The 19,849-nt window shown below is 45.0% G+C and overlaps 1 protein-coding gene across 1 annotated transcript in view; it reads left to right on the forward strand.

The window, feature by feature from the left end:
* LOC149434529 (pyruvate dehydrogenase protein X component, mitochondrial-like) overlaps positions 1-19,849 on the forward strand; it is a 137,710-nt gene that overhangs the window by 36,643 nt on the left and 81,218 nt on the right. The window contains exon 3 of the mRNA XM_089663681.1: positions 9,859-9,959. Coding sequence (XP_089519807.1) covers positions 9,859-9,959 — 101 coding nt within the window. The remainder of the gene's footprint in view (positions 1-9,858; positions 9,960-19,849) is intronic.

Raw genomic sequence — 19,849 nt, forward strand, 5'->3', positions numbered from 1 at the left:
TTGAACAGCAATATTTAGATGCCAATGACATGCTGCTTAGTTCATTAGAAACACACACAAAGCCAAACATCAAATCATGTGGCTGAAACTTATATAGACATGCAGACATGGTAAGGTGTGCTCCAGCAAACATTAAAATGAGGAGGAAGTAATGTATAGCCAACTTTAGAAAAATACTGTGGTGCCACATGTAGTTGGAACAGCATTTTGGAAATGGCTGTCCTGGGATTTTAATGCATTATAATCTTTAGGTCTGTGGTAGCCAACATGCGTGATGTAGTGTGCCTCAAAGGTGGCTCCTAACATCACTAAAGGCTATTCATACTATTCAGTGAATGTAACGTTTAAAAAAAAAAAAAGTCAAGAGATGGCAGACCTGAAACGGGATGGTTATTAACTACGGACATGCTGCGGGAGATGGTCGATGACTATGGACAGGCTGTAGGGGATGGTCAGTGACTGTGGCCATGCTACAGGGGATGGTCAGTGACTGTGGCCAAGCTACAGGGGATGGTCAGTGACTATGGACATGCTACAGGAGATGGTCAGTGACTATGGACTTGCTACAGGGGATGGTCAGTGACTATGGACATGCTACAGGGATGGTCGGTGTCTATGGACAGGGTGTAGGGGATCGTAAGTAACTGCGGACATGCTACAAGGGAGGGTCAGTGTCTATGGACATGCTACAGGGGATGGTCAGTGTCTGTGGACATGCTACAGGGGATGGTCAGTGTCTGTGGACATGCTACAGGGGATGGCCAGTGTCTGTGGACATGCTACAGGGGATGGCCAGTGTCTGTGGACATGCTACAGGGGATGGCCAGTGTCTGTGGACATGCTACAGGGGATGGCCAGTGTCTGTGGACATGCTACAGGGGATGGCCAGTGTCTGTGGACATGCTACAGGGGATGGCCAGTGTCTGTGGACATGCTACAGGGGATGGTCAGTGTCTGTGGACATGCTACAGGGGATGGTCAGTGTCTGTGGACATGCTACAGGGGATGGTCAGTGTCTGTGGACATGCTACAGGGGATGGTCAGTGTCTGTGGACATGCTACAGGGGATGGTCAGTGTCTGTGGACATGCTACAGGGGATGGTCAGTGTCTGTGGACATGCTACAGGGGATGGTCAGTGTCTGTGGACATGCTACAGGGGATGGTCAGTGTCTGTGGACATGCTACAGGGGATGGTCAGTGTCTGTGGACATGCTGCAGGGGATGGTCAGTGTCTGTGGACATGCTGCAGGGGATGGTCAGTGTCTGTGGACATGCTGCAGGGGACGGTCAGTGACGATGGCCATGCTGCAGGGGACGGTCAGTGACGATGGCCATGCTGCAGGGGACGGTCGGTGATGATGGCCATGCTGCAGGGGACGGTCGGTAATGATGGCCATGCTGCAGGGACGGTCGGTGATGATGGCCATGCTGCAGGGGATGGTCAGAGTCTGTTGACATGCTACAGGGGACGGTCCGTGTCTGTGGACATGCTGTAGGGGAAGGTCAGTGTCGGTGGACATGCTGCAGGGGACGGTCGGTGACGACGGCCATGCTGCAGGGGACGGTCGGTGGCGACGGCCATGCTGCAGGGGACGGTCGGTGGCGCTGCAGGGGACGGTCGGCGGCGACGGCCACGCTGCAGGGGACGGTCGGTGGCGATGGACAAGCTGCAAAAGAAAGTGACTGCAGATATGTTACAGTAGATGAGCAGACACTATGAACATAGTGTAGGAGTTGTTGGAGACCGGTGACGTGCTACATAAGACAGTCATAGATCAGTAACACATTACATGAGACTTCTAGAGGTCACTACTATCGCAGCCCCTGTACAAGTCAATGCTTCCAATTTGCTCCTTGCAGCCCCCTTAAATTTGCTTGTGCCCTATTTGATATTTTTCAGTTCTGTAAAAGATTGGAGGAAAAACAATCCTAAAAAGATATTGTGAAAAAAATAACCCAAACCGTTTACCTACTAAAAACCAGTCGAAAAAATATTTTTCTCTACTGGCTTAAGAAAGCGCCAAATCAGACTACTGTCTGCAAGGGCTGCACAGTAAATGCTTAAGGGCTTCAGGTTGGGCACCCAGGCTTTAGAGACTGGTGCGAGGGAACGGTTTGGAGAAAAAAAAAAAAGCCCAGCAAGTATCAGTTTTGTGGACAAAAGTTCTTAACGAGAAGTCAGAAGAGAACAGGCAGACTTGTTCGGTCTGTCAGGAAGAGCACAGCTGCTCACCTAATTACCCTACAATGTTGATGTTCAAAAAGGCATCTCTGAAGGCACAGCGAGTCAAACCGTGAGGAAATACACAACAAACGAGCACACAGCGTTAGAAGCCGATTATCCAAGAACAAGAACATGGGGCTACACCAAAATGGATGAAGACTGGAAAATGTTGACTGTTCTGCTGAGCCTTGAGTTTTGCTGCAAGTTTCAGACGACAGGATCAGAATTTGGCATCAACCGAATGGACCCATTTATGATGGTTGTTCACCAATAGTGCCTCTGAGGCAGTATGAATGGAAATTACTGCCTACTCGGAAAGCAAAAGGAAGTTTTAGCTAGAACTACATTGATGTACCCAATACAGACTGGTGGTACTAGAATGGTATACCCAATAAAGACTGGTGGTACTAGAATGGTATACCCAATAAAGACTGGTGGTACTAGAATGGTATACCCAATAAAGACTGGTGGTACTAGACTCAGTGTAACTAATACAGACTGTGATTCTAGACTGGTATGCCTAATACAGACTGTGGTTCTAGGCTGGTATGCTTAATACAGACTGTGGTCCTAGGCTGGTATGCCTAATACAGACTGTGATTCTAGGCTGGTATGCCTAATACAGACTGTGGTTCTAGGCTGGTATGCCTAATACAGACTGTGGTTCTAGGCTGGTATGCCTAATACAGACTGTGGTCCTAGGCTGGTATGCCTAATACAGACTGTGGTTCTAGGCTGGTATGCCTAATACAGACTGTGGTCCTAGGCTGGTATGCCTAATACAGACTGTGGTCCTAGGCTGGTATGCCTAATACAGACTGTGGTCCTAGGCTGGTATGCCTAATACAGACTGTGATTCTAGACTGGTATGCCTAATACAGACTGTGGTTCTAGGCTGGTATGCCTAATACAGACTGTGGTCCTAGGCTGGTATGCCTAATACAGACTGTGATTCTAGGCTGGTATGCCTAATACAGACTGTGGTTCTAGGCTGGTATGCCTAATACAGACTGTGGTCCTAGGCTGGTATGCCTAATACAGACTGTGGTCCTAGGCTGGTATGCCTAATACAGACTGTGGTTCTAGGCTGGTATGCCTAATACAGACTGTGGTTCTAGGCTGGTATGCCTAATACAGACTGTGGTTCTAGGCTGGTATGCCTAATACAGACTGTGGTCCTAGGCTGGTATGCCTAATACAGACTGTGGTTCTAGGCTGGTACGTCTAATACAGACTGGGGATACTAGACTGGTACGCCTAATACAGACTGTGGTTCTAGGCTGGTATGCCTAATACAGACTGTGGTTCTAGGCTGGTATGCCTAATACAGACTGTGGTTCTAGGCTGGTACGTCTAATACAGACTGGGGATACTAGACTGGTACGCCTAATACAGACTGGGGATACTAGACTGGTACGCCTAATACAGACTGTGGTTCTAGGCTGGTATGCCTAATACAGACTGTGGTTCTAGGCTGGTATGCCTAATACAGACTGTGGTTCTAGGCTGGTATGCCTAATACAGACTGGGGATACTAGACTGGTACAACTAATACAGACTGGGGATACTAGACTGGTACGTCTAATACAGACTGGGGATACTAGACTGGTACGCCTACTACAGACTGGGGATACTAGACTGGTACGCCTAATACAGACTGGGGATACTAGACTGGTACGCCTACTACAGACTGGGGATACTAGACTGGTACGCCTACTACAGACTGGGGATACTAGACTGGTACGCCTAATACAGACTGGGGATACTAGACTGGTACGTCTAATACAGACTGGGGATACTAGACTGGTACGTCTAATACAGACTGGGGATACTAGACTGGTACGTCTAATACAGACTGGGGATACTAGACTGGTACGTCTAATACAGACTGGGGATACTAGACTGGTACGCCTAATACAGACTGGGGATACTAGACTGGTACGCCTACTACAGACTGGGGATACTAGACTGGTACGCCTACTACAGACTGGGGATACTAGACTGGTACGCCTACTACAGACTGGGGATACTAGACTGGTACGCCTACTACAGACTGGGGATACTAGACTGGTACGCCTACTACAGACTGGGGATACTAGACTGGTACGTCTAATACAGACTGGGGATACTAGACTGGTACGCCTACTACAGACTGGGGATACTAGACTGGTACGCCTACTACAGACTGGGGATACTAGACTGGTACGCCTACTACAGACTGGGGATACTAGACTGGTACGTCTAATACAGACTGGGGATACTAGACTGGTACGCCTACTACAGACTGGGGATACTAGACTTGTTTAATACAAATTAAACAAATGGTCTTTCAAGTTCAACCCCAATACAAAAAAATAATATATTCGAATGTTCACGATATGCTCACTAGCATAGAAACAAATGGATCTGAATCAATTCGGATCATTTGTTACATTATTTCAGATGCTTCAAACATTTAGGGCCGGTTCACACTATTGAAACGTAGTTCATATGCATTCCGGATGCGTTTCTGCATGTGCATTTTTGGTGCATTTTTGACACATTCCGGTGTGTTTTTTGTGTACGAGTTCATTTCCCCCCCCCTTTTTTCTTCAATTTAAATAGGGACATGTGCGTTCCAGTGCATTTGTGATGCTTTTTACCGCGGTCCAGTACAGTTCTGTGCAGGAAAAATGCAGCCTGTTCTAATTTCTGCTTTTTTTTTTTTTTTTTTTTTTTCTCCTGCATCTGGAACAGCAAGCACTGATGTGAACTATGACGTTGACGTCCATGTAACCTACTTTTTGTGTGTGTTTTGGATGCAGAAAAACAGCAACTGAAACTCATGTAGTGTGAACTGGCCCTAACAAAAAGCTCAAACTATTGCATCATGTCATCCGAATGAATACAAATGAATGTTGTTTTCCTTATACTTTATTTGGATTATTTGAAATTGGGACACATTTGAATCTCTGAAAAACACAAATTTTGTCTGAATTTGGATTTGCAACAAATCGCACACGTATAGCTACAGCATAGGGGAGCGCCATCTGCTGAGGGAGAGAAGAATTGGGTAAGTAAAACTGCTTTACCTGTCCCCCAGACCTAGACGAGCTTAATGGGAGATGCACACACTTGTTCATTTATTATTATATGTGTCCAACGAAAGACGCTCAAGTTTTCCTAGGGGTTTGTTCCTTTTGCAATGAAGCTAAATGTTGTCTGGATGATTATCTATGTTCTCTCTTCAATGATGTTTGGAGCTTTCTATGCTGTCAGCAGAGGGCACTGTGACACTGTAAATTGCATCACGGTCAGCAAAGATTTTGTCTGTTGCGTTTTTTTACCGTGTTTTTTTTTTTTTTCTTTTTCAAATGGTTTTCTCTATTATGGGCAGTGCATTTTTTCCAAATGTAAGGTGAAAAGTTTTATGGATCAGATTGGACAAACTATGTTCTCCTTCTCTTGTAAAAAGACATACCTGATATAGGGGAACACCTACCTCTCCTCACTTCCCATGATGCAGCATTGAGTACCTAAGTGGCCATTTCTTAGGTCCTAATGTTGTATATCTATATTCTTATTTATATTTATGGTTTACACTATTACCCTTGTTTCATATATTGTGCTTTTTTTCCCCTTTATGATCTATATATCATTGCTGACATTTTATACTGTATTTTTAAACTGTATTATTTTATAATTGCCACTGTTTATTGATTTTATACTGCTCCCATTTATATTATGTTTGACATGTCTCCTGGCCTCTGAGGAGTGAACACTATACTGGACTCATTGCATAGATTGTCCTTTCCCCATCCTGGCCAATAATTTGAGAAAGGAGCGCTATCGCACACTCTCTGGTGTATTGTGCATGCTCTGAAATGTGTTGCGTCATTTCCAGCCCTCGACAACTTCCGGTCCACGCTGCGTTTCACCGCCAGCCAGAACTTCCTGCATCTACCATTCACACGGGGGTTAGATGATCTTCTTTTCCCAGTTACCTGAGACGGCCCATGGTAAGAGTTACCTGTCAGCAAGGACTCTGCATTATCTATAGATGTGCCGGGTATCTTCCTACGGCATGTTAGTGGCCAATTGTGAGCCCCTTTCCTGTGTAATCTCCAACCAGAAGAACTTGAAGCTGGCACAAGGATTTATGTGGTGAGAGAACGAATGGAAGATGAGTAGAGACAGAGGGAGGATTATTTCATTCTAATGTTGTGTTCACATATATGCAATTTTCTATTTATTACAGGTACTTACTGTATATAACACTGTCATTTTACACAGCCCTTTACATATATGTAGTATGTTCACATCAGTCCCTCCCTCATGGAGCTTACAATCTAAGGGTCTTCTCTCTCACATACTAGGGCCAGTTAACCCACCTACATGTCTTTAGAGAGGACATCGTAGTACCCAGAGGAAATCCATGCAGGCACAGGGAGAACATGGAAATTCCAGGCAGGCAGTGGGGATTGGGTTCCCAACCAATGGTTGGGATTTGAACAGATGACCCTAGTGCTGCTAGGTAGAAGTGCTAGCCATTTAGCCACTATGCTGCAGTTTGGGTGTGTTTATGTTAGGGCATCCCATTCATTTTGAATAGGCTGTCAACACACCACAACAGGCCTTAAAGTGGATCTAAAGGCTCAAGGTTTTTTACCTTCATGCATTGCATGATGCCCCCCCAGTCTTTACCTAAGCCCAGTGAACTAATGAGAAGAGAATGGGGACTGGGCCTCTATGTCTTATGGATGCATAGAGCAATGACTCAAGAATGAGCACACAGCGGTGCCCCCAGGGCAAGCAACTTTCTCTGGGGGTACTGCTCAAAGGGGAGGAGCCAAGAGCGCCATTGGGGGGCGCAAAAAAGAATTGGGCAGCTGTGTCCAGAACTACTGTGCAAAGCAGGTAAGTATAACATGTTTGTTTTTATAAAAAAAAAAAAAAAACACATTAAAACCCGAAGCTTTAGTATCACTTTAATACGCACCACGTTGCACAAATGGTTCGCATCCCAGCATTGTGGTGCACTAAAATGTAGGTCTGATGTGTGTTGGGGATGTGAATTGGGGTGCCATTTATTAAAAATGAATGACAACACAATACAGTTTTTGCGTCATTGTGTGTTGTGGTAAAATGCATGTATTAATGGTACTCCACTCTATGAATTCTGTCTTAAATAAACGAACCTCATTACTTATACAAAGTACCTCCTCCTAAAGCCCTCCCCGCTGCAGCCGCCATCACTGGAGCTTCTGAACACTAATCATACCTTGGGAAAGACTTCCATAGACACAAGAATCCTCCCCAACTCAGCTGATCGCAACCTCCATACACTCACAGGGGACTCTAGCTTAGCACTGTCACCGAGGACTAGTGTCCAAATCCTACAGTACTGGAATGAATCTCCAGAAATAAAAGATACATTTAACACCGTTCTTGTGTTTCCAGTTTCTTCCCACCTAAGCTGATGGGGTACAGCTACCTCACCCCCACTCACACTACGCTACTCATGCTCATGCTGTGCAGCTGCCTGATGTTGGCCATACCTCACCATGGCCAAGGTATGAGGCATGGACTGGCACAAGAGCCTACTGGGGTCGCACTGCATGCTGGATCCTATGGTGAAGCAGAGTGAGCTGGTCTGAAGGCTTCTGAGCAGCAAGCATAGTGCTCAGATCTCAAAGACAAGCTGTACCCAGAGGACCAGCTCCTTATTACCGAGGTGGCTGAGGTGCTTGGTGTACCCGCTACACATTGTAAGATATATGATAGCCTAAGGATTACATTACTCCCCATCCATCACTACTTACTGCACAAGCTGTACTGTAAGCTGTGCCTTGCGAACTGGCCCTTTGTCGTGCAGGTGGTTGGGGGCTTGGCACCAGCCACACAATCCATGTTTGCCCTCAAGGCTGCCTTGCCTCCCCAGTCAAAGCATATCTCTCTCCAACAACCTCTACTTACCACGACACTCAGTCAATCTCCCCCTTTTAAAATCCTGCAGTCAGCCCCCGGTTACAGGAGATCCGTCATGGGCAACCTTCATTCAGCCCTTAATCACAGCACATCTTTCATTGGCAATCTGCATTCAGCTCCAGAGCGTAGCTCATCCCTTGTCACCAACCTGCTTTTAGCCCCTGATCACAGCACGTCCTTCATCACCAACCTGCTTTTGCACCCTGATCACAGCTCATCCCTCATTGCTAATCTGCATTCTCCACTGGTCACAGCTCATCACTCATCACCAACCTGCATTTGGACCCTGATCACAGCTCAGCCCTCATCAGCAGCCTGTATTCAGCCCCTGATCACAACTCATCCCTCATCACCAACCTGCATTTGGACCTTGATCACAGCTCAGCCCTCATCAGCAGCCTGTATTCAGCCCATTTCTCATCACCAACCTGAATTTGTCTCCTGATCACAGCTCATCACCAACCTGTATTCTGCCCTGCTCACAGCTCATCCTTCATCACCAACCTGCATTTGGCCCCTGATCACAGCTCATCCCTCATCACCCACTTGTATTCGCCCCTGCTCACAGCTAATCACACACCTGTATTTGCCCGAGCTCACAGCTCATCACTGATCTGCATTTGGCAACTGATCACAGCTCATCCCTCATCACCAGCCTGCACTTGGCCCCTGATCACAGCTCATCATCAACCTGCACTTGACCCTGATCACAGCTCATCATCAACCTGCACTTGACCCTGATCACAGCTCATCATCAACCTGCACTTGACCCTGATCACAGCTCATCATCAACCTGCACTTGACCCTGATCACAGCTCATCATCAACCTGCACTTGACCCTGATCACAGCTCATCCTTTATCACCTACCTGTATTTGGCCCCTGATCACAGCTCATCCCTCATTACCAACCTGTATTCGGCCCCTGATCCTAGCACATTCCTCATCACTTACCTGCATTCAGCTCTTGATCACAGCATATCCTTCATCGCAATCTGCATTCTGCCCTTCGTCACTCCCTCTCCACCAACCTAATCCCCCTCTCAGCTCTACCTTTCTAGCTGTATTTGTACACTTTTCTTTTTTTGACATGTGTTGGAATTCTACTTTAAATAATCTAGCTTGTCATTTCTGACTATATTACCATTCAATATTCAACAACTCCTTAGTGCCTACTGTACAAACAATCTGATGCATAATTAAGCGTCTATTCCCAAGTCTCCCATCATATGATTAACAGTCTTTACAGATCTTCTTGCAACAGCACTTACTCCTCTGTTCTACTGAAGCCAGTTCCCAGCTTTGATGAATGGAGACAATATGAATGTTTTGTGTGACGAATGGAAGGGCAAAATATTTCCAGTCCAAAGCACAAATGGATTTGTCCTAGTGGCAATGAAGACGTAGGCATTATCTTTACAATTAATTGTGACCTGTTTATGATGTGGGCAGTGATCCAAACGACAGAGAGACTAATGATCAGCAGATAGGACAGAGGTTAACAAACAGGCAGTTAGATAAAGATTAATGCACTGATTGCCTTTCTGTAGGATATTCAGTGAGGGGTAATATGTTTAAAAGGGAAACTCTCACCAAAACAAGTTTGAACATATAAGAAACAGTTGAAAGTTTTGTATTGAGGCTGCTGTCTGCTCTCTCCTTTTTCAGGTGAGGTGGTGAATACAGGAGATGCTCTGTGCGAGATTGAGACTGACAAGGCCGTGGTCACGATGGAGTCCAATGATGATGGCATATTAGCCAAAATAATGGTAGGTGGTTTTAGTGTGCCTAAATGACTGACTTAGTGCTCTTTTTTTCCCTGACCCTTTAAGCCAGGGTTAGCACATTCCCATCCCCAACCACAAAATCCAGAGCCAGGTTGTTTTTGGTTTCCCCTGCACATTATAGGTCAGGCATTCTCCTAAAACTAAGCTGGGTCCAATTTCCCCTCCCCCCCACCTTCCCAATCTAGGTCAGGCCCGGCTCTCCTCCTCCCACGGCTGGGGGGGCCCCGACTCCCACATCTGGGTCAGGCCCCACGGCTGCCCTCCTCCCGCGTCTGGGTCAGGCCCCACGGCTGCCCTCCTCCCGCGTCTGGGTCAGGCCCCACGGCTGCCCTCCTCCCACGTCTGGGTCAGGACCCACGGCTGCCCGCCTCCCGCCTCTGGGTCAGGCCCCGACTCCCGCCTCTGGGTCAGGCCCCGACTCCCGCCTCTGGGTCAGGCCCCGACTCCCGCCTCTGGGTCAGGCCCCGACTCCCCTCCTTACCTATCCAGGCCCGATGGGATTCCTCTGTTCCGCTATTTAAGGCTGGGAGGACTGCTCTCCTCCCCCCCATCTAGGACCAGCAGGACTCCTCTAGGCCTGGCAAGATCCCTGTAACCCCTATCTAGGCCACACAGGGCCCTCTCTGTCCTGGCTCTCTCTCATCTAGGGCAGGCTATGCTTTAAAGCTTCATGTTGTGTCTCTGTTTGCTTTTTTGACTGGGTAGTAGTGCTGAGCTATCAGTGATGTTTATTGAAAAGCATCACAATAGCCCGCAGCCCTTTTCTGAAAACTCATTGCAAGAAATGCCTTATCCAGTCACTGCCGAGCCTTGCTTTTCAAACACAAGCTGATGCATTTGACGCTGCCAGGACAATCTTAAAATAGGCCACAGCTGGACTAAAATAAACCCATTCTAAAATATTTGGCTTCGCTCAACATCTTAAAGTGGAATGTCTTCTTTTCCTAACCTAACAAGAGAAAGAAATGATCCCTGCTTTCCATGGGCCTCTACAGTTTACACATAAAATATATGTTATCTTTATACTTCTATCATTTTATTCTACTCTGATTTTTTTTCTTTTCTTTTGATTCCAGCATAATTCTGTACCTACAATCTTTCCTTGATTCCGAGGCTGATACATGCTTCACTAGGCATTGCCAGCCTTACCGTGTACAGAATGTCAGAAAATATGTAATGGCAACCAGGAAATCTCAAAAACCCAAAGTGTCTGCTTACTGCACCCGCACAGGAGAGGACCCTGGTAATCGCTTGACTATCAGGAGCTCCCATATTCATCACGGTCTGCTGGTAGCAGGAGGAATATTAGATTTTGTTGTTGCTATGCCAGACAGAAAAGACTGAGGGCTGGTTCACACAATTTCAGTGTTTCTGTTGACACTTTTTTTTTGCATGTGTGTCTAGATGTGTTCTTCTTTTCTTTTTTTTTTTTTTTTTTTTTTATTCCTTGATATAAGAAAAAATCTTAGGACAATGGTTTCTTATATCTGCTTCAGTGTGTTTACACACATTTTAACACGTTCATGGAAAAAACTGCAGCATGTTGTACTTTTTCTAAAAACACTGGAACTGACAGCACTGGTGTGAACTAGGCCTTTGGAATACATGGCAATTATTGTACATGCATTAGACATACGTTTTAACCACTTCCAGCCCGGGCCAATTCCTCTCCTACATGTAAAAAACATATTTTTTTTGCTAGAAAACTTGGAACTCCCAAACACATATACATTTTATAGTAGGGGCCCTAGAAAATAAAATGGTGGGCATTGCATATTTTTATGTCGCATGATATTTGTGCAGCGGTTTTTCAGATGTAACATTTTGAAAAAAAAATAGTTTAATTTTTTTTAATGTACACAACACTATCTAATATGCAATTGTTTGGTGGAATATAAAAGATGTTACGCCGAGTTAATAGATACCATACATGTTGTGCATTAAAATTGCATCCGCCTGTGGGACAGCGCCAAATTATGGTACCTAAAAATATCTATAGACAACGCTTTAAAAATCTTTTCAAAGTTATCAGAGTTAGAGGAGGTCTGGTGTTAAAATGTATTGCTCTCGCTCTGACGTTCACGATCGCACCACATACTTCACATGTCTGGTACGATCGCAGTTTACATATGTATGCGGTTCCATTGTGCGCATTCGCATGAGTATGGAGGAATGGGCAAACATACATATTTGCCAGCACACCATGGATCTGGTGGTCCAAAAAGGTTTTTATTCCAAAAAGATCACGTCACAAAAGAGAGTGCAACATTTCGGCGCTGCACAGGACCCCTTCGTAAGGCATGGGGGAATAGGGGCGTTTTTACTTTTTTTTTTTTTTTTTTTGCACTTTAACTTTTTTTTGTGATCAACTTTATTGCTATTACGGGGATGAACAATATCTCTAGTAATAGCATGGTCTGTAACAGGTTCTCTTTATCGACCCCCCCCCCCCCCCAATCTCTCCTTTGGCCTCCTGTGCAGAGAATCAGACACAGATCAGTCTGATCAGCAGCTTCCCTGATTGGTAACAGCTAAGTAAACAAAGGACTGAAACAGTGTGATAAGTGACAAAATTCTCGTTGTTTCCTGCTTCTGACATCACACAGTGAGAGGAATGACATATTTTCCTCTCACTATGTGCCTAGAACTGGATGCCACCAACCGTGTCCTTGGTGGGTTCTCCGATCTCACAGGAGAGCCTGGGAAGGTGGCAATGGGAGGGGGATGGGACCCCCTTCCACCGCCTGTAAAGGTAGTACAGCGGCTCATTTCTTGCATATCCTGCCGAGGTCACGTGACCTGTGATGTTCTGTTACAGCGCAGATAGTGCCATTTACCAAGGTACACTCTGGTATATAATGTAGATGGAATTAAAGCCTAACGGCAGCCTATTTTTTTTTTTATTTTTTAAGTGGGGAAGGTATAACAAAATGCCAAGAGGCAACCGAAGCAGGAGCATATAGAGCCAGTGGATGTCCAGGAGGACCAGCCACAACCGTCATGCTTCTGCGGTAAGCCAGGGGGATAGTTCAGTTGGTCAGAGTGGCTCACTTGCCTGTCCCTTCAGGGAGGGAGAGTGCTCTTTAATAGCCGCTTTTGTCCAACACGGTTGAATCATGACAAGACAGGGAATGCAAAAGAAACCGCTTTTTTTTTTTCTGCAATCCTTTCCAACATCAGTCAAATGGATTGAGGGGGCCAAAGCAGCTTCCTTGCTTGGGGCCTCATTGTCCCTTATTATTATTATACAGGATTTATATAGCGCCAACAGTTTGCTCAGCGCTTTACAATATAAGGGAAACAGTACAATTACAATACATTTCAGTACAGAAGGAATGTGAGGGCCTGGCTCATGAAGCTTACAATCTAAAGAAAGGGGGGGGGACTGTATGAACTGCAGTCAACCACATACAAGGTAATTAGGGCCTCAAATTTGAGTAGTAAAGTTTAAAGCTGAACTCTTTGCAGTTATTGGACACGAATGCCGTTCGGTAATTAATATATCATTGAATGAACATGTTTTGTGTTTGCAGGCAGTGCAAGTACTGAAAAAACAGGTCCTGCGTGATTTTTAAAACACATCACATTGGAACACATAGTGGCAGATTCACTAAACCTAGAGCACTCAGAATCTGGTACAGCTGTCCATGGTAGCCAATCAGCTTTGTAGCTTGTTCAATTAATCTTTGACAATAAAACCTGGAAGCTGATTGGTTTCTGTACAGAGCTGCACCAGATTTTGCTCCTAGTAAATCAACCCTATAGAGCATTTGTACCTGAGTGTTGTGAAGCACTATGTGCATCGGGTGAGATGACAATGATTGGCAGCACATATACATACAGGGCATTACAATTTTTTCCTTTTTATGTCTGTGTGAATGAGCTCTCAATGTATGTTACAGGGTTTTGAATATTTATTCCTTTTCAGGCCTGTGAGGCCCCTTTCGTATGCAGGTTTGGTCAGTGTTTGCTGGACACAGCAGGATAAACATATCATTACCGGGCTGGAAGGAGAATCTGGATTATACGGATTGCGTTATCTGCACAGTAACACGTTTAAGCCCAATCACCGGTTTACAGAGACTTTTAGCCATACGCAGCAAACGTCTCCCTCATCCGTATTTAGGCCTGGCAAGCCCGTGTTTTCTTATCCCATCTCTACGTAATGCCCCATTCTGTATTATATGGAACCATTTAAATCACATTCTGCTGCAAGGCATTAGAGGCTGGCTCAATACTATTGACATGCTTTTAAAGCCCCTTATGAGGGACACACTGATATATTGTAATGCTTAACTGGGCATATTTGTGATGAATAGGAAGGAGGTGTAAAATGCATTTATATGCTGACTAAAGTGTTAAAATTCTTAAAGTGGCACTGCACTGCATCTGACTATCACAAAGCAAAAATGCCTGATATTTTTTAATATTCATAACAAATCCTCCATCCATCCATGTCACCATGCTTTATTTTGCTGAGAAATCATTTTGAAAAACGCCTCCTGGCATTTCTGGCAGTAGCCATCTTGAGTAAGGGCAGATGATTCATGTAGCAGTTACTTCCTGGAATCCATCTGTCCTTAGCTCAGGCATTAGCTGAGCTGAAAACATCAGCCAATGTGTGAAGTAAAGTGAAGTTGAATGCTATGGAGTGTCACATCTCATGGAGAGATTGGATCTAAGATGGTGACACCCAGCAGAAGTCTTATTCTCTTGTGGAAGTCTGTCATTTTTGGAAATCCTACACAAGGGAGCCTTTTATATGTAAAGAACATCTGAAGACTCCTGTGATGTATGACACCATTTGCCTAGGCATGGAAACCAGGAAGTAAATGAAGAAATGCAAAAAAAAAAAAGGTTAAAACAAGTAAATATGATATATGTTCCTATCTATTCACTAATATTAGTAGCATAAGGATTAGAAATGGTCCATGTTGATTGACAGATTGAAGTTCCGCTTTAACCACCTCCCGCCCACCATATAGTAATATGATGGGCGCAAGGTGGTTCTCTTGTTCTGAGAGGACGTCATATGACGTCCTACCATTCTCACTGCGCATGCGCAGCTCAGGGAGCGCTCGGCGGCGCGCTGTGTCCCTCGAACACAGCGGATCACCAATCACGGAAATAGCCGAAGATGTCGGCTCGGTCATGTGATCAGCTGTGTCCAATCACAGCTGATCACATGTAAACAGGGAAATGCTGGTTATTGGCATTTCTCTCCTCACGAGCTGTCACGCTGACAGAGGAGAGGAGAGCCGGTAATCGGCTTTCTGAGGAGGAGACATCTACACTGATCATCAGGGCACTGATGATCAGTGTGCCCTGATGATCAGTGTAGCCCCAGCAGTGCCACCTGTCAGTGTCCATCAGTGCCTTACGTCAGTGCTCATCAGTGCCACATATCAGTGCCTACCAGTGCACATCAATGCCACATATCCGTGCCCATCTGAGCTGCCTTTCAGTGTCACCCATCAGTGCCAATCAGTGCCACCTATTAATGCCAAGCAGTGCCACTTAGTGCGCATCAGTGCCGCCTAACAGAGCCAGTCAGTGCCGCCTATCAGTGCCGCCTTTCAGTGCCCATCAGTGATGCCTGTCAATGCCCATCAGTGCCACCTACCAGTGCCACCTATCAGTGTCCATCAGTGCAGCCTATCAGTGCCCATCACTGCAGCCTCATTCGCGCACATTAGTGAAGGAAAAAATTCACTTATTTACAAAATTTTGTAACAAAAACTAAGAAAAAACATTTTTTTTCAAAATGTTCAGTGGTTTTTGGTCTGTTTAAGAAAAAATAAAAAACCCCGAGGTGATTAAATATCACCAAAATAAAGCTCTGTCACAAAAGAATGATAAAAATGTCATATGGGTACAGTGTTGTATGACCGCGCAATTGTCATTCAAAGTGTGACAGCGCTGAAAGCTGGAAATTGGCCTGGGCAGGAAGGGGGTATAAGTGCCCGGTAGGCTAGGGGTTAATGTATACCCGTCACCCAATTACAAAGCGGCAGCATTGTTGTTTACTACAGCAGTGTGCCATCAGCACTGCTAATGATTCCGCCAGATCATTCATATCAGCAGTAGTATACCTATAAGATTATATGTGTATGTATTTTTGGTATGTTCTTTACATATAAAAGGCTCCCTTGTGTACATTTCAAAAAAAGACTTCCACAAGGGACTGAGACTTCTGCTGGGTGTCACCATCTTAGATCCAATGTCTCCTTGAGATGTGACACTTCATAGCATTCCACTTTGCTTGCACCCAGAAGCTACATAAAAGGTTATGTATGGAGCTGAGGGGTGGAGTAGCCGGGTCAGTGCAGACTGCAAATGGCTGCTTCTTAAAGAGGAGACCGCTATGACGTGCAAGGAGGAAGGGGGAACTCTGGCTGTGCTAGGAATTGGACTCTACCTGGAGTGGACTAACTCCCTAGCAAGTGAATAAAAAATCATTTAGTGACAGGAAAACGTCTGTTTGCTGATCATCATTGGTTGGTATGAACTTGGAAGTGCTCTGCTGTGAGCGTTTCTGGAATCTTGGCTATCAGGCTCCAGCGGCATTTGGGTGATATCCTCGATTAAAGGAGGGCCTGTTATAGTAATTAAAAACCTTTTTTTATTTTGGTAAGCTGCATTGGTGGGTAACGTTTATTTATTAGTATGTGCTGAATGTAGTAGAAATGTGTATTTATCACACTTTACTCCCCGCTGTTTGTGTAAGTGACTGGGACATCGCAGAACCACGATCACTCACTGAACACTACAATCTTTTGGTGGTTTATTCTGTAGCTGGTTTACATCAGCACTTTTTTGGCTAGCTTGTGCATTGCATCGCCTGCTATACATATACATATTTGTTGATCTCTTATATTGTAACTGTCTGCCTTCATTTTGTAAAGCACTGCGTAAATTGTTGGCGCTATATATATCCTGTATAATAATGATCCTAGCTGAAAGATTCAATTATGCAAAAACACAAGTGTGGATGTCAAACTTAAAATACCTGAGTGTAGACAGAGAAACGGAATGTGGGTGGATTTTGGGATCTTGGTCTTTGCTTGGCATGATCATTATTGATGAGGATGTTGCATTGTTGATAAAAACATTAGCATGTTCTTTTATACTCGCCCTAGTTGGGAATTCTGACACGCTATACTGGCTTTTAGTCCGCTATGGAGTATGTGACCTTCTTGTCCTTGCCCGGGAATTCTTTGACATTCTAGATTCCCCTGGGGTGGGTGGCTCTCTTCCTGGCGTTCTGTTTTCTGACACTTGATGAAATATTTAATGTAATGGCTGACATTACCTCTGTGTGTTTGCCTGCTGCCCGGGGTGTAAAGTGAGATGCAAATGGAAGCCATTGGAGGGATTGCACATACAAAAAAGGAAATTTTTTTTAATTTTGGGAATGCCTGAAAGTTCCGTAGTTTCCAGAATGTTTGGAGTCCCTGATTAAAGGAAAACTATTTTTTTTTTTTAATAAAGATCAATTACTTAAAGCTGAAATTGGACAGAAATAAAAGACACAACTTAATGCTGCTTTGTAATTAATGTACCCTTAAATATATTTTTAAATGCATGCATTTAAGTGCTTGGATTTGTCTTGACATCTACCTTTGCACTATCAGTTCATGGCTGTTCCGTTGGCCTGTCTTCCATACCCTGGTGTTCACCAAGGTGTTTGCTTCAGTGTTATCCCTGTTGTGCTCTCAGGGTATCCCGATTTTAGGATACTCAGGCGACCTTTCCTTTTGAGGGAACAGTTGGCGAGGGCTCTGGAGGATGACACTGTCTCTTACTGTCCAAACATTGCAGTGGTTCAGGTGAATCCTGAACCTTAAATTGTTGTGGACTCTGTTCAATTCAGAATTTGTTCGCCCCCCCACTTCTGCGTGACGGTCTTGGCACTCATGGTAGCCTTTTTTTTTTTGAGGTAGTTACCTTTGTCCAATTCCACTCCAGACATTTGCAGCAAAGCATAGCATTTGTGTTATTGCAGGCAAGTCAGGGAAATAAGTCCAGGGCGGGGAAATAAGTCCAGGCATTTTGGAGCTTTGGACAGTATGGCTGACTTGTCAGTTTTGTTCCAACTTGTCGGGGGGCCACCTAATTTGGATCCAGTCGGACAATGCCTTAGCAGAGTGTATTTATCCTAAGGGAGGAACAAGAAGGCTTGCTATGGAAAGAGAAGTAGAGTGGATCCAGTTCTGGGTGGAATTTTAGGTTCCAGTCTTGTCAGCCATTTACATTATCAGTGTAAACAAATGGCAGGCGGTTTTCCTCAGCTAGAAGCATCTGAACCGGGGGATAATTGTCTCTGCACCTAAAGGTATTCCAGGACCTGTGACACACATGGGAGTGCCAAATGTTAACCTCCTGGCCTACAGGTTTAACAACAAACTAGACAGGTTTTTATCCAGGTGCTGGGTTCCACTGGCAAAAGAAGTGGATACGCTAGTGGCTCATTTGGATCAGTAAACCCTGATATATAACTTTTTTTCTCACCTGAAACATTTTTCATCTAGGATTGGGATGAAGGACACTTCAGTAATCCTCCTTGCTCCAGTTTGGCCCTGGCACATGTGGTACATTGACCTGGTACAATTTCTCACAGATGTGCTGCAGGCTCTGCTAGACCATCACGATTTGTTGTCCCAAGGACTTACTACTGTTTCTTGGTTGCTGGATTTAACGGCATGGCAGTTTAGGCCCAGGTTTTAAGGGACAGGGACATCAGAGTTTGTGATCCCTACAATGTTCAAAGATAAAATGTACAATTCCTGTAACGCTTACCATCACACGTGGTAGGCATCTTTTGCTTAGTGTGAGTCTAAAGGCTTTTGCTCCAGGAGTTTGTCTTTTGCAGTCTGATGTGGACCAACATTTGGCTCTTAGTACCATCAATGGTAAGGTCTCTGCCATTTCTGTTCTGTTTCAAAGACAATTGCCACCCTACTCTTCAACTTAGACCTCCCATGTGGTTCCCCTGGTCCAAATGACTTTCACTCTGTGGGATTGGAGTTTCAACTTTTGAGAAGCCCCTATTTGAAACTGTCAGTGACATTTTTCTCTCTACTTTGACCCACAAGCCATTTTCAATCAAGCCAGTATTGTGGCCATAACCTCAGCTAGGGGAATGTCTGACCTGGTGGTTTTATTTTGCAAGGAACCTCTCTTGGGTCTAGCACAAGGATAAGGTAGTACAAAGGCCTAGGACCTCCTTTCTTCTTAGTGTTCCTAAACCCAAGCAACTATTCCCTAGGTTTGCAAAGCTGCTCCTGGACTTCTGTGGAGTTTCTCCACATTCTACCAGGTGGATATGTAAGCCTCTTCTGATGCCAACTTCAGATATAATCTCCTTAGGGCAGCTCCCCTTTACTGTTTTATGTTGGGCCCCTGCATTGTTTGCTGTGTTTACCACCCATCAGTTTCATTTCTATTGAATGTTTCAAAGGTTTAAAGGCTAAGGCCCTTTTTGCACGGTGCATGTTCCGTTGCAATCGGCAGGGGAGTCTACTCTGCTCTATGGGTGGCCAGGAGTAAACTGACTCTGCTGTCCATTTACACCTGGCTACCTCCGATCCGCTCCACCTAAATGGAAGTGGAAGGTGTGTGTGTTTTCTGCTTTTTTTTTTTTTTCTTTTTCTTCGCAAGCGAGACTGATTGGACCTAGAGGTAGGCAGGTATAAATGGACACAAGTCCAGAGCATTGCTCCTTCAATTAGTGGTTTGTAGGTACAGTGTCATGCCCCTGCTGACACTTACTCCAGCTTTTTGTACCTCTGTCCGGGGTTTCTGTTAGAAAGCTGGAGGAAGTGTCAATGAACTGAATAGGCTCTCATCAATGCCCTTTTACTTTGAGAACT

This window comes from Staurois parvus, unplaced genomic scaffold, assembly GCF_062004578.1.
Source record: "Staurois parvus isolate SC_StPar_1 unplaced genomic scaffold, SC_StPar_1.0 ptg001746l, whole genome shotgun sequence".
Lineage (NCBI taxonomy): Eukaryota > Metazoa > Chordata > Amphibia > Anura > Ranidae > Staurois > Staurois parvus.